Here is a 14,436-nt window from a genome sequence, read left to right as displayed (position 1 = left end):
CTCCAACAAAGTGGTATCAGAGCCTTGTTACAAAATCGGCAAAGAAAAATGGCATCTAACAACATGTTGCAGCCCCAACTTCCCAAGTTTAGTGGGAAGAATTACAATCAGTGGAGTATACAAATAAAGGTGTTGTATGGATCCCAAGATTTATGGGAAATTGTTGAAAACGGTTTTGAAGAACCGGAGAATCAAGTGGGGCTGAGTCAAGCACAACTCAATGAGTTGAAGGAGAATCGAAAGAAGGACAGGAAAGCGTTGTTCTTCATTTATCAAGCAGTTGATGAAGTAATTTTTGAAAGAATCTCAACAGCCATTTTAGCAAAGCAAGCGTGAGATACGTTACAAGCCACTTATAAGGGTGAAGACAAAGTTAAAATGGTGAGATTGCAAGCTTTTCGAGCTGAATTCAATACGATTAAGATGAAAGATTCTGAAAGTGTAGAAGAATACTTTAATCGTATTCTTTCGATCACTAACTAATTGAAGGTGAATGAAGAAGATATTCAAGATCAAAGAATTGTTGAAAAAATGCTTCGAAGTATGCCTAGAAATTTCGAACACATCGTTGTAGCAATTGAAGAGTCGAAAGATTTGTCGACTTTGTCAGTGAATAGCTTGATGGGATCACTCTAATCTCATGAGCTTCGATTAAAGAATTTTGATTTAACACCTCTAGAACAGGCATTTCATGCTCAAACATCTTTTAGAGAAGGTTGGAGAGGAACAAGAAGTGATCGAGGTGGTCGACGAAGAGGAAGAAATAGTGAAGGAAGAACTTTTGAGTCTAAGGAAAATGCTAATTTTCCTCCTAATAAAGGAAGAGGAAGAGGAATGAATAGAGGTCGAAGCAGAGGACAAGGAAGAGGTCGCGGTGACTCATATCATCTCCAGTGTTTCAATTGTGAAAAATTAGGGCATTTTCAAGCAGATTATTGGTTCAAAAAAATGATAATGAAGCAAGCAACAGTTGGACATTCATACACAAGGAGGAAGAAAAGGAAGAAGGAGTTTTCATGTTGGCTTGCAATACATAAGAAGAAGTTTTAGAAAATATATGGTATATTGACAGTGGTTGCAGCAATCACATTACTGGAGATAAGAACGCTTTTGTAAATTTGGATGAATTCATCTAAAGTGAAGTCAAAACTGGTGATAATAAAAGGCATTTTGTCAGAGGAAAAGGCGACATTCTTGTCAAAAGCAAGAAGGGAGTGCAGAAGATTACTGAGGGTGATATTTGGCCAAACCTAAGTGGGTGTCAGTGAAATTATTCCTTATTCTTTTACCATGTGATTTTTTTTTTTAATTGCTATATAATTCAATTCTAAAGTCACTTGGTTAGTGATTGGAAAACATCTTATCAAAATTTTAAATAAAAATATGAAAAAAAAAAATCAAAACGAATTGATACAGTAGGTTTTTACATAACTGAACTACCGATACTAATTTTTTTTTTTTTTTTTTTTTGAGAAAATGACAACATATAAAAACAAAGGTATTGATTTATATTATATAACATTAGACTGAAATACTGAAATACTGTAATGCTTTTATGAAAGCTTCCAAATGAGTGATTTTGTTGTTGGAAAAATCGTAAAAACTATTTCAAATTTTCCATTTCACAATAGTAAAAATTTATGAACATTGATTAAATACTTTCCATTCTTGGGCAGTTAAATGCTTAATATTGGGAAGGAAATTTTTTTTTGGAAAAAATCCCGTGCTTACCTAATTGGCGCGCAAGGCCCCACAATCCAATATGTCCTCACCAGGTGGTCCCCACTCACCACCACCGAATACGAGTAGTTTACATGAGTACATATACTACCCGATTGCCAACCAATTCGGTCGAGTACCTCGCCCTAGTTTATTCAATAGTTCCCCTTTCAAGTAAGGCTGTAACTAGAGCAGATTTTTCATATAACTTGAGTCTAACTCACTATATAAAATATTAAATTTAAGTTTAATTTTAATCATACTACTCAATTCAAGCTTAACCCATCCTTCTATTTTTAAATTTGGACTTACAACTCGAATTTAGATTCCGGATAAAAATTTCGAATTAATTCGGATTACTCATATGACTAATCTTTACACCGAAAATTTAATATGTTCTTGAATTAGTTTTATATTAAATTACTATTAAACAAAAAATAGTTTAAAGACTTTTTTTTTTAAAATTTTTAATAAATTATAAATAAATTTTAAAAAAATTAATTATCCTAAATGTTAACATACCATAAGTCAAAATTTAACAAAAAAAAGTTAAAAAGAAAAAAAGTAATGATAATTTAAATATTATATAATGTATTTAAAAATAAAAATATATATGAAAATAATTTTAAAATTCGGGTTTGGGTTGGCTCGAGTTACTAATAGTTCAACTCAAGTTTAATCGTAATTAAATTTGGATCAATCCACGCCCAACTCTAATTACTCCGTATAAAAATAATTACCCAAATTTATAAAAAAATCGAACTGGACACATGTTAGATTTGGGTTATCCAACCCAAGTTGCAACCCCACGGGTTTACAAAGCAGCGCCAACCCGTGGGGATATTCAGAAGGCAGCCCGACCTCACCGCTAAGACCAAACCCCGTCCCTTTAGTTCCACACACACATAGGGTTTAAGAGAGAGACCCTCATTTGCTGTTCGTTAGGGCTTGGTCGAAACTTCCAACGATTCAGCTTGACGGATGGCTTTTTGGGGTTAGCGCTCTCTCTAAATATCTATATTTGTATGTAATTTATACATTATATCATATTTTTGTATGTGTAAATTTGTATATTTACGTTAGTTATACAGACTATCAGAACTTCGTTTGGTTGCTGAGAAAAAGAACGAAAACGGAAAACAGAAGGAAATTTTTTATCATATCGCAATTTCCATCATTGTAGACATGAAATTAAAACTATGTAAAACACTAAATCGTGTCTAAGTCAGCTAATTGTATTGTCCGAATTGAGTTTTATGTTTTCTGAAAATAAATTCAAAATCAAAGATTATTTCAAAACTTTGTTTCCTTTTATTTGTCATGTTTCGTCAGGAACCAATAACAGTATGTTTTATTTCTTTTGTTTATTTTTATAATCGCTTATTTGCAGATAATCAATGTGCGTGTGTTCCTTTTGACTCCGTATGTGTTGGTGTTCATCTATTAAGAGTGCTAAAATTCATTTAATATAATTTGTCCTTTCAGGAATTGAAGTTAAACCCGGTAAACCGTTCACTCATTTGTTTGATAGGGTGAGAGGAAAACTTCACATTTCCCAGGTGTTTGCTTACTGAGAAACTTTGTATTTGCTATGTAGTTTCTTTATTGGTTTATTGCTTCATATATTTATTTATTTATTTATTGCTTGTATTTGAGGTTCTTTGAGTGATTTATTACACCCCTTATGCATTATATTTCAAATTTGTGGAAATTTTGAGATTTTATGAACTGTGATATTATTGTGTAGTTAATATGATACATTGTGATTTCTTAGGCGACATTGGGAATCAGTTCCTCGACAAAGAAGAGTTTAGTTCAGTGTAATATAGGAGATAAGAGCCCTGTTTTTCTATGCGCTTTGTTGCCTGATAAGACTGAGTCTTGCCATTTGGATTTGGAATTTGAGGAGGCTGATGAAGTTCTTTTCTCAGTTATTGGTCCTCGAAGTGTTCACCTCACTGGTTACTATGTGGGAAATAGCCGGCATTCAAATCTAAATGATGATACGTATCCTTTTGTTCATTTATAAGATTATTGTCTTTCATATTTGATTACTTTCTTGCAATGATATGCATAACCAACAAAGTGCTACGCATCATCAATGACTTGTCATGAATCTTGGGTTTTTATTATGACTCTCACGACCACCATCTTACCTTTTTTTAATTTATCTTAAATCACTATTTTCACATTTTAAGAGAGTTTTTCCTACCATATTATGCTGTTGGTTGGGTTGGTAGAGCAAAATACCACCCATAGTTCTTTATTAACTCTTTTTATTTTTGAAGGGTATTTTTGGGAGCTACTAAAATATAGTTCTAAATTTCCGTACAGTTAAGAAAAGAAAGAGGCTCTTGCAAATGCGAGAGAGTGGGATATAGTGTGGCACCCCATTGTGGTGCTGGGTCTAGGGAGTTGATTTCTTCCAAAGAGACTTTCTTCCTTTCTTGATGTAATAACTCATGCAGAAATTTCAAGGCTTATGGATGGTTGGACTTGCTATTACAAGTTGGTCCAGCATACATATTACATACTATCATGTATGTGATAGCAGGTTGAAATGAAGTAAAGAACTGCAGTTTACAACGGTTTGGAATTCTTAAGCAAATTAGAGAGATGTTTGTGGTATTCACTCGGTTATTTCATGGATAATCCACAAAATTTCTACTTTTCAAGTTTGTAGTGAACTACTTCCTTACCAGTTTGCTCATGGATGTAGTTCTTTGTCAAATAATGTAACCTTTGTTCTTGCTTGTGACATGTTTTGTTTATTTTTCTTCACTTCTTTGATTTCACACTTGCACATGATCTTGGAGGTAAGGTCGCTCCATTTTTGACGTGGAGATCAAGGGTTTGAAACAAGGAAACAACCTCTCTGCATGCGGAGATAAGGCTGTTTACATCTAACCCTCCCCTAGACCCTGCAATGGCTGGAGTCTCAAGCACTTTTGCCCGTAAATTTTTACATGATCTTGGGGGTATTGTGCGTATACATTCCTAGCGATATCATATTTCCATAGTTGGTGTGCAAGATGTTTGATGGATTTCTTGTGGTGCTTCCAGGTTAAGTATTTTGGTGGCATATGATGTATCTAGTTTTAGGTAGAGAATCTTGAAACAACATTACAATTCAACAGATGCATCGGAGTTGCTTTAGTGGTCATGGTTGTAGTCAAGCATAGAACTTGTGTTGCTACCTTGATTGTAGTACTGCATTATGTCTACAAGCGGATATTGGATTAGTTTAGTTTGATGAGTTTTTAGATTAGAAAGTGAATCATGGGTTTTCCCATTGAGTATTCTCATGGTGTATTGATGTGGGGGGACAATCACCTAGGTGGAGGTGATGGGTTGGCATTGTATGGGTGGTTTTGACCATCAAGTTGAAGATTTGTCAAGTTGGTCATTAGTGATAGTATAATCACGAGTTCAATCCAGGGTTCTTTCTTAGTATGTTATTGGTGATTTTTCATCGTTGAGTACCAATATACGGTGTATATCAAGGCTCAGTGATCGTGGGCGTCGCCATTAGCAATGTCAATTTAATTTACCTTGGGTTTGGGTGCATTCTAATTAGGTTAGTTATGGGAAAAGAGTGAAAACCCTGAACCACCCCTATTATTAACTAAAGCCTTTTTTTTTCATGCCAATTTACAATTTTAACTACAAAGTTAAGATTATTATTATTATTTTATATGTAAGAATATTTATGATTATGTTTGTAAAGTATTTTTTTCCTAGTTGTTTGTAAAGTATTTGTTTATAGGTAGATTCTTCTAAAACTTTACGATCAATTTATCGGACTTTTTTTTATCTAAATAGTATGCATAGTGGGGTGAACTGATCTAGGACCCAGGGCCTATGAGGGGTGGAGTGGGCTTGGGATAGGGTGGCCTGCTTGAACCTGCCCTGTTACAACCCTAGTTGCCATGACATGTGAGAGACTAATGGATTGCAGTCCTGCAATGGCTTTGAGTTTTTTGATTGAGTTGTAAGATGCAGGCTGTAATAGATTTAACCAGATTATCTTATGGAATATGGATGGTCAAAATGGTGAATATTACAATCCCAGCATTATCTTATTTTTTTTCCTCTCGCCAAACCAGTTAAACCCGTGTTCTTGATTGTGCTTCTGATTTTCAAACACTTTCTTTGATTACACAATTGCACAGTGTCTTGGGTGTTTTTTACATATTTATTTATCCCTAACAATGTTGGGGACTTGTGACAATTCTATTATGAGGAATATCTTCATCCTTCTGCTTACACTTGTATCAGAAAAAAGAGCGACATCATTGTCCATTTATTCAAGTGTTCTCTTTGTTTTGGTTGCTATGTTTCTACTTTTCCTTTACCATGATTGCAAAGAGATTCCTATGGGCAGGATATTGCAAACACTGAGACAGAGGAATCTAATCATCGCAGTGATGAAGATGAATACGACGATAGTTTTATTGATGATAGTGATCCAAAAGTTTTCCCACATTCGCCCGTTTCAAGTGACGGAGGTCTGTTCTGCACCTGATACACATCCTTTATCCTATTAAATCCACAATTGTGATTATTAAATCCACAATTGTGATTATTAATTAACTCTGTCTTTTTAACTTCATAGCCTTCTATTGAAAGAATGCGGAGAAAATTATATATGTTTTACACATCACATTGTCAAATTACTTGATTTTTGTTTTGTTTGCTATTATAATCCACTTATACTTTGTTGTTTTGTTTGCTATTATAATCCACTTATACTTTGTGCTACTTCAAATATGGTAAGAAGACTTTATCAAAAAAATATACTGTATATGGTAAGAAGTCCAGTGCCTAATTTATTTTGTTTGGACTTGGGTGACACCCATTGCAAAGGTTGTTCCTGTCTATTGAATCAGAGTCTAGATGTTAACAGATTTTACAACTCTATTAGCGAATCATAGTTAGATGATCTGCATAAAATTCAACTCTGCATGATTTTAATGGAAGGTTTTCCTTTCCAATAATTTAGACATGCCTCAACCCAAATGAGATAAGTTTTTGGGTTTTTCTGTTGCATAACTTGATTTTGCGTGGTCCATGTTCATTATAATAGTGCATTTATTAAGCAATATCCTTTTTTTTTTATTTTTTTTTTATTTTTACCTTCTGAGATACCTTGCTTCTGATTCCAGTTGTTGATGAGGAGATGCTGGATAACAAGAAGCCAAAGGACAGGAAAGGCGGCCGTAAACGACTTAAGAAGAAATACCAGTCTGTTTTGTCAGATGATGACAGTAGTTTTTTGCAGGAAAAAATTGGCAATGCTAGTAGGAATGTTCCAGGACCAGAAAGAGAAGGGGAAGACAATTGCCCCATTTCATCTCTATACAAGTGTAAATCAACTGAGACAAATGTGATATTGAAAGCAGAAGAAAAGGCTGACAGGGTAATAGGTGAGACGGGCAACAAGACAGAAAACAATGGCACATGTGCAAAGACTGAAGATGATGGCACTCCTGTCATTGAATCAAAAGGAAAACCTAATGTTGTTATAGATGGTGAGCCAGAAAGGTGAGTGTGTTATAACTGATCAGTCACAACATATTCTCTGCATGAATTTGGCAAGTTCCTAATCCCAGTACTTCCTTTTGGCTCTTCTTGTTTGAAGTTTATGGAGACTGACCATCTCTGAACAAAGAAGTTGATAATCCATAAATTATTAAACTTAAAGAAACAAGCCTTGAAATCACTAGCATATACTCGTATTGGGGAATTGTAGTGATGCATGCATGGACATCTTTTTGCATGACTGTGTCACTTGGAGAATTTTGCTGATCATTCTTTTCATTGCTTCTGTTCATATCATTTGGTGTATCAAGCAGGGGAAGGGACCCGCAATACAGTTCTATGCAGCCATGTGATGAAGTGAGCCCTGAGAATGACCCAGAGCCAAAGAAGAAAAAACAAGAACACAGTGAGGGAAAAACTCTTGAAACTGGTAGTATTAATTTTAGCAATGCGTTCAATGAGGATAAAATGCAGCACGAAGAGGGAAACGCTGAGAGTAACAGCCAGTATCTGCTTGTTAGAAATGAACAAGATGAGAAGCTAGCCACTGATAAGTGAGTATTATAGTCTCTATTTGGATGTTGAATCTAAAATATTGCATGCAAAAGTGCATATACACACATTGTATCTTATTGGTAATTCTGTTATTTGATCATTGTTTTTCTTCGTCTTATATGGCATACCAAGCAGAGGATCAAACCTGACATATAATTTTTTGTCCAATTCTACTGAATTGGGCACTGGAATCTGTACAAAGCCTAAGAAGAAAAGGAAAGAACGATCTGAGGGAAAAACTCTGGAGTCTGATAGTTCTAGACATTGCAGTGCCCTTGAAGAGGATAAAACCCATCAAGATGAAGCGGTGGGTACTACCACGGACCATGAGCTTGTGAGAAATAAGAACAAACTGAAGCCAGACACTAATAAGTGAGTATTATCAGTTCCTGTAAAGCTGTGACATCTAATTGATTCAGCATGATGCGTGCATAAGTACAGACATGAAAACATTGGATATTTTTGATGATTCTGTTTGTGTCCACTTGATATGACATGCTCAAGCAGGGGAACTGACTTGTCATATAATTCCTTGCTGTCTTCTGCTGAAGTGGGCTCCGAAAATGGCACAAAGTGGAAGAAGAGAAGGAAAGAATGGGCCGAGGGGAAATCTCTTGAGGTTAGCAGTGCAAACCATAGTAATATTCTTGATGAAGGCCGCCAAGTAAAGCAGGACGACGCAGAGACTGGTAAGAGGGGCATGGATCTGCCAGATAGAATTGAACAAGATCAGAAGCCATCCAATGATAAGTGAGATTTTTCTCCTCTCTCCCCTTAAGTTTTGATTAGATCCTCGTTTTTGTTGTGACATCATCAACCACCCACCCTGTCCTTCCTTGCAGAGCGAGGAAATGTATATCTGAAACGTTAGCTTTACAACTATTCTATTTGAAACCAGATAGAACGTTTTTACCCTCCCAATGTCCATTTTTATCTCTTCACTCGAAACATATGCAATAGCTCTGACTATTGCAGCTCACTTGTCAATCTTTGTCCATTTGCGGTTCCTATAGTGGGTGTCTTTCTGTTCATTCATACGTTCTTGTCCTCATCTGCTGAAACAGTCATTTTCTATGCTACCTTTCTTATCGTATATTTAAGATATAATATTTTTGCTCTGATTGTTGTAGAAAAATTTAACTCTACATTTTGTGCAGGACTATCAAAATTGACTCCGAGCAGTCAGCTGGTGGAGACCAGTCGGTGGAGAAGAAAATTAAGAAGAAAAGGAAGAGTAAAACTCTGGAGGAAAATGTGAATGTGGATGTACCTATGTTGTCAACAGGAGAAAAGAACAAGACCAGCTTGGAATCCAGGGATAAGAATTCAGATTCCAAGTTATCTCAAACAAGAACCTTTTCTAATGGATTAATTATTGAAGAGCTAGAAATGGGTAAACTTGATGGCAAAATGGCTGCTCCAGGGAAAAAGGCAAGTTTGTTTGTTAACCGACTTAAGATTATGCTGTTTTGAATGATTATTGGTATATGTAGTCATCCAAGTCAAGATCGTGAACAGGAAGATTAACTTGGACCATATTGTAGAGAGGAGCACCCAGACATACATATTTGTTAATTGAATACACTCTTATTTGTTTCAGGTCAAAGTCCATTACCTTGGTAAGCTAAGGGAGAATGGAAAAGTTATTGACTCGAATATTGGCAAAGCGCCCTATAAGTTTCGCCTAGGTATTAACATGACAAAATAATATATATATATATATATATATATATATATATATATATATAGCCAGGATATTTTACCAAGTCCTTTCATGTTGTTCATGCAGGTGCTAAAAAAGTTATTGACGGATGGAATGTTGGTCTTGATGGTAGTTACCTGAGTGACTGAAATCAATTCTCCCAAGTTCCATTTTATACTTTCTGTTTATTTATATTTCACAAGGTTAGCTGTAATCATAACCTTAACCTCATTTGTGCGTAACTCTCAGGTATGCGAGTCGGTGAGAAAAGAAGACTCTTTATCCCACCATCAATGGGGTAAATTATTGAATATCTTGCTAAGAAATATCTTCAGAGGTTTATATTTTCTTTCCTGGTTTTTAATCTCCATTGGATGACACTTTCTATTGTTCTTGATTTGCAGATATGGAAGTCAAGGAGCTGGTGAGAATATACCACCAAATTCTTGGCTGGTATATGAAGTTGAATTGGTTGATGTCCGCTGATTCAACTGATTCGTTGTTGCAGATTGAACCTGAAAAAGAGCAACTATAGAGCGAATTATCATTTCTGTGCTAGATTGGTGGGGAGGTAATTTTATGACAAAATGAGCTACAGTGGTTTTTGTTTTGTTTTTTTTTTTTTTTTTTTTTTTTTTGTATGGTGGAGTTCCGAGATTATCCTGATGCTTCATTTTGTCCCTAAACAATGAATGTGTGGTGATTATGACAAAAATTCCAAGTTTTTTATTTATTTATTTTTTATTTTTAAAGATAGATTATAGGTATAGCTTTTTAACTGCAAGCAGTGAAATTTCATAGGTTTTAAGTGAAAGCATGGAGTTAAGAGATTATCTCCATGCTTCATTTTGTCCCTAAACAATGAACGCGTGGTGATTATGATACAAGTTTCAAGTTTTTGAAGATAGATTATAGGTATAGCTTTTAACTGCATACTTGAAGGAACTGCACGATCAATGAAGCAGAATTATATGCAAAGTGTTCCCTGTGAGTAAAATGTCACAAAAAAGCCACCCTAATTGTTCAAGATTTTACTGGAATGAGAATGGAAATAATTATATGCAATTCAAAAATTTTATTTTTCATATCCTTGACTGCTTTACTAACCCATTTTGGGCTATCCCTGCGAGGCATCATGGCTTCGAAATCTTGAACAGGAGTTGAGTCCCCTATTTTCTTGACTTTGAAAGCAGATGCATTTTTTATAGAATTGACAGCTTCAGCAACATAATCATTCCCAATAGCCTCCCCCTCCTCATTTGATGCATAAGGTTTATCTCTTAATAAGCTTCTAGTTGACTTCTTCAGCTGCAAGACTGATCAAGTTTAAAACCCAATGTTTAAAGAAATTGATAGCACTATACAAATTTTTTAATTAGAACTGCTTCGGTAAAAATGACCTTCGGATTCTCCTTGAGTTCAAAGTGCCTGCGAAATTCATGAATGGCAGACTTGCTTTGCAACAGAAGTTCAGTTATCTTCTTGAGAGTGTCATCAAGTGGAGGCACAACTGCATCTGGCTGCTTTGATTTCACTCAAGGTGATGATAAAAGCGCTGAAAATGTACAATATCTGCCATTACAATCAATCCTATAGAAACCATGAGGAAAAAAAAAATTCAGACTTATTTGAACATGGAAAGCCATCAGGCTAAAGCTCAGGGGAGGCTTTTATTTCGTTTAGTGCGGGCTGTCACGCTAAAACTACCTTTTGAGATTGTAGACCACTGTGAACACAGCCAGAGAGAACAAACTTCAGAGTATAGGCCTGCGATGGCAACTCTAGAGGACACGGACCTCCTATCCCGAGCCTGTTCCGCTAAAGTTCCAATTCCATCCCCAGCCCGTCCTGCCTCACTTACTAGAGAGTTGAGTTCAGATTACTAGATATGTGAGAAGGTGTCAACCTAAGAAGCATGGATACGGATGCAGACATGAACACAATACGATACGGGTACAACACATTAAATTCTCAAAAAGTAGGACATGACTAATATAAATATAAATTTTCATTTATGACAATAATAGAATTTTAATTAACTATAAATTCTATACAAAGTTACATAGGTTAGAAGATGATGTTGTGTACACAAATTTTGTATCTGTAAAACAAAGAACAAAATATGAAGCAAATATCAATTTTATTAATTTTGTAAAATTTGGGTACAATCTTTTGTGCTTGATTCTATTACAACATAAGATCTTCCTCTGATTAACAAGAAACGAAAAATTCCATAATTAACTATCTACCACTTAACTCCAGTTATAGATAAATAAAAAAACCAAAACAATGTATTCAACAGAAATCACTAAGGGAGCATGAATAAGGAAGTAGGCATACTTGCTCAAGAATACAACCCTTGCGCAGACATGTTAACAGCTTTTATAAATGTAAAAGTTTATTGCCCATTTGACATTTCAAATATAACACATTTTTGTGTCCGCACCAAAGGCGCATCGAGGGGATGTACTATGAATTTATATATTGCAAGTAGATAGGGACAGATTCTATTGTTATATATATATATATATATATTTCATTTGACATATGCGCACGTCAGAGCCTTTGATATGAAGGGTCTTGCAATGGAAATACTGTTGTTATGTTCATTGTTTCCTTTTCTTGAATTATTCTTATTATATATATGTGTCGTGGTTCAATTATTTACCCACCAAAGATTAGTATATATATATATATATATATATATATATATATATATATGTTTTGATTTTATGTTGTTGGTTAATATGTGATTAATATTTCTTAGTTGTATTAGGGTAATTCTGAAGGGATTTTTTTTAGGATTACAGATTTCTATATACGTTGAATACAAATTGAAACTTATTGCCGAAAGAATTGTGCAACTGTTATGGAATTCTCTCACAACGACCGCTTCATACATGTGTCAGGCATGTGCACCATTTATACGCAAAAGACATAAATACCCCTGAAATGACATGATATCATTATAAATCAGATTTGTGACTGGTTTAACCTGTAACTATAATGCAACGTATCTTCTTCAATGAATTTAAAAAGAGCTCACACGAATTGAAAATGACTACTGCCCCTGAATATACCAGAATTGACATGAGCACACCAGAACTTGTAGAATATCTCAGGAATGGACCTTGAGCTAATTTTTGACATTATAAAGGTAAACCATGAATTAAAGGCTGGGGCCAACAGTTTACGGCAAAGAAAAAAAGGCAAGGATGGACGCAAAAGGTCATTCACAGCAGTCCAGAGTCAATTTTCATGAAACCTTTGCATCAGTTGCTCGCCTTGATACCATTAGACCTCTTGTTGCTTTGGCAGCCCAAAAAGGTTGGTGGTTGGACCAAATTGGCGTAAAATCAACATTTTTAAATGGAGAACTCAAGGAAGAAGTTTATGTTGAACAACCCAAAGAGTTTGTCATGGAAGGAGAGACAGAAAAAAGTAAATAAATTGAAAAAAGTTTTGTACGGGCTGAAGCGAACTCCACGGGAATAGTATTAGCCAAATTGATTCTTATTTCATGGAGAAGGGCTTCAAGAAAAGTAAGAGTAAGCCAACCTTGTATGTGAATATTCAAGGTAACTTCATTCTCATTGTTACTTTATATGTTGATGATTTATTATTTTTGGGAAACAATTCAAAGATAGTTTAAAATTTCAAGAAAGAAATGATGAAAATGGATAAGATGAGTGACATGGGGCTGCTACAACATTTTATTGGCATTGACATATTTCAAGGGGAAGATGGAGTTTTTATTTCACATACCTCTTGTTGTGAATGACAAGCTTATTAAAGATGATGGAGAAGTGATGGTTGATACAACTTTGTATACAAGTTTGGTTGAAAATTTGTTGCATCTCACAGCCACAAGGCCGGACATTATTATGTTTGCAGTAAGTTTATTGTCAAGATTTCATTTTGATTCAACAAAAAGAATGCTGAGACATATTCGTGGCACCATCAATTTTGGGATCATGTATTTCAGAGGTTCGGATGTAGAATAATAAGGATAGTGTGATAGTTATTTGGGCAGTTGTATCGATGACATGTATAGTACATCCGGATATGCATTTTTTCTTGGTTCATGTGTGTTTTCCTGGGCATCAAAGAAGCGACAGTCTGTTGTTCAATCATCTACAAAATCTGAATATGTTTCAACTCCCATGGCAACTTCACAAGCAATTTGGTTCAGAAGCATTTATGAAGATGTTCAAGAGAAGCAACAAGAAGGTACACAGATTTTTGTGGCAATAAATCAGCTATATATTGCTATGGCCAAAAATTCAATTTTTTCGTGGACGTGCTTGCCACATTGCTATTAAGCATCATTTCATTCGAGAAGCCATTGAAGAGGATGAAGTGCAACTCCCATTTTGCAAGTTAGAGGATCAAGTTGCTAACATCTTAACAAAACGCACTTTCCAAAATAAAAATATGTGAAGTTTAGAAAGTTATTGGGAGTTGAAGAGCAGAGCAACACATTAAAGGGAAGCATGTGAGGTTAATGTGTTGGAACTCTAGTTAGTTTAATTTAACTTTGGCATTGAAAATATAATATTTTTGTAATATGTTATATGGTTGAGAAGTGTGCTCATTATTTTGGTATCTTTCCAATGTTTTGAGAAGTATAAAATGTACTAGACTCTTGGAGTTAAAAAAGATATTATTAATGAAAAAGAAGTAGTTTTCCTCTATTCATTAATGAAAAAGTAGTAGTTTTCCTCCATTCACCCCCCCCCCCCCCCACCCCTCTCTCTCTCTCTCTCTCTCTCAATCAGATTTTATTCATTCAAAATATATGTTGTTGATCGGAAATGTATAAAATATTATCCAACAATTAGACACTATAGTTTTTGGAAAATGTTATACAAAAAGGTATGCTTGAACAGTTTTTAACAAAGGTTAAACAATTATAATAT

At 34.9% G+C, this 14,436-nt stretch overlaps 1 protein-coding gene across 2 annotated transcripts; it reads left to right on the top strand.

Moving 5' to 3' along the window:
* Positions 1–2,570: 2,570 nt before the first annotated feature.
* Positions 2,571–10,424, top strand: LOC132267247 (peptidyl-prolyl cis-trans isomerase FKBP43-like). 2 transcript variants are annotated; one of them, XM_059768351.1, is made up of 14 exons: positions 2,571–2,713; positions 3,205–3,278; positions 3,494–3,726; positions 6,088–6,227; positions 6,885–7,263; positions 7,575–7,814; positions 7,951–8,187; positions 8,323–8,565; positions 8,973–9,246; positions 9,416–9,503; positions 9,605–9,646; positions 9,767–9,815; positions 9,922–9,941; positions 10,026–10,424. In XM_059768351.1, exons 1-14 carry the CDS (start codon positions 2,701–2,703, stop codon positions 10,028–10,030), a joined length of 2,037 nt encoding a protein of 678 aa, XP_059624334.1. In that variant the 5' UTR covers positions 2,571–2,700; the 3' UTR covers positions 10,031–10,424. The 2 variants fall into 2 exon arrangements, with proteins under 2 accessions (XP_059624334.1, XP_059624333.1); XM_059768350.1 differs by having other exon boundaries at positions 9,922–10,424.
* Positions 10,425–14,436: the final 4,012 nt, after the last annotated feature.

Source organism: Cornus florida, unplaced genomic scaffold (genome assembly GCF_030987335.1).
Source record: "Cornus florida cultivar Cherokee Brave unplaced genomic scaffold, ASM3098733v1 CherokeeBrave_3.0.0_Hap2_Chr07, whole genome shotgun sequence".
Classification (NCBI taxonomy): Eukaryota; Viridiplantae; Streptophyta; class Magnoliopsida; order Cornales; family Cornaceae; genus Cornus; species Cornus florida.
This window is presented reverse-complemented; position numbering and strand designations above follow the sequence as displayed.

Excerpts from the sequence above, each read along its gene's own strand:
- LOC132267247 (XM_059768350.1), top strand. Across the intron at positions 6,228-6,884 it reads GCCCGTTTCAAGTGACGGAG|TTGTTGATGAGGAGATGCTG; the intron begins GTCTGTTCTGCA and ends TTCTGATTCCAG. Across the intron at positions 7,264-7,574 it reads ATAGATGGTGAGCCAGAAAG|GGGAAGGGACCCGCAATACA; the intron begins GTGAGTGTGTTA and ends TGTATCAAGCAG.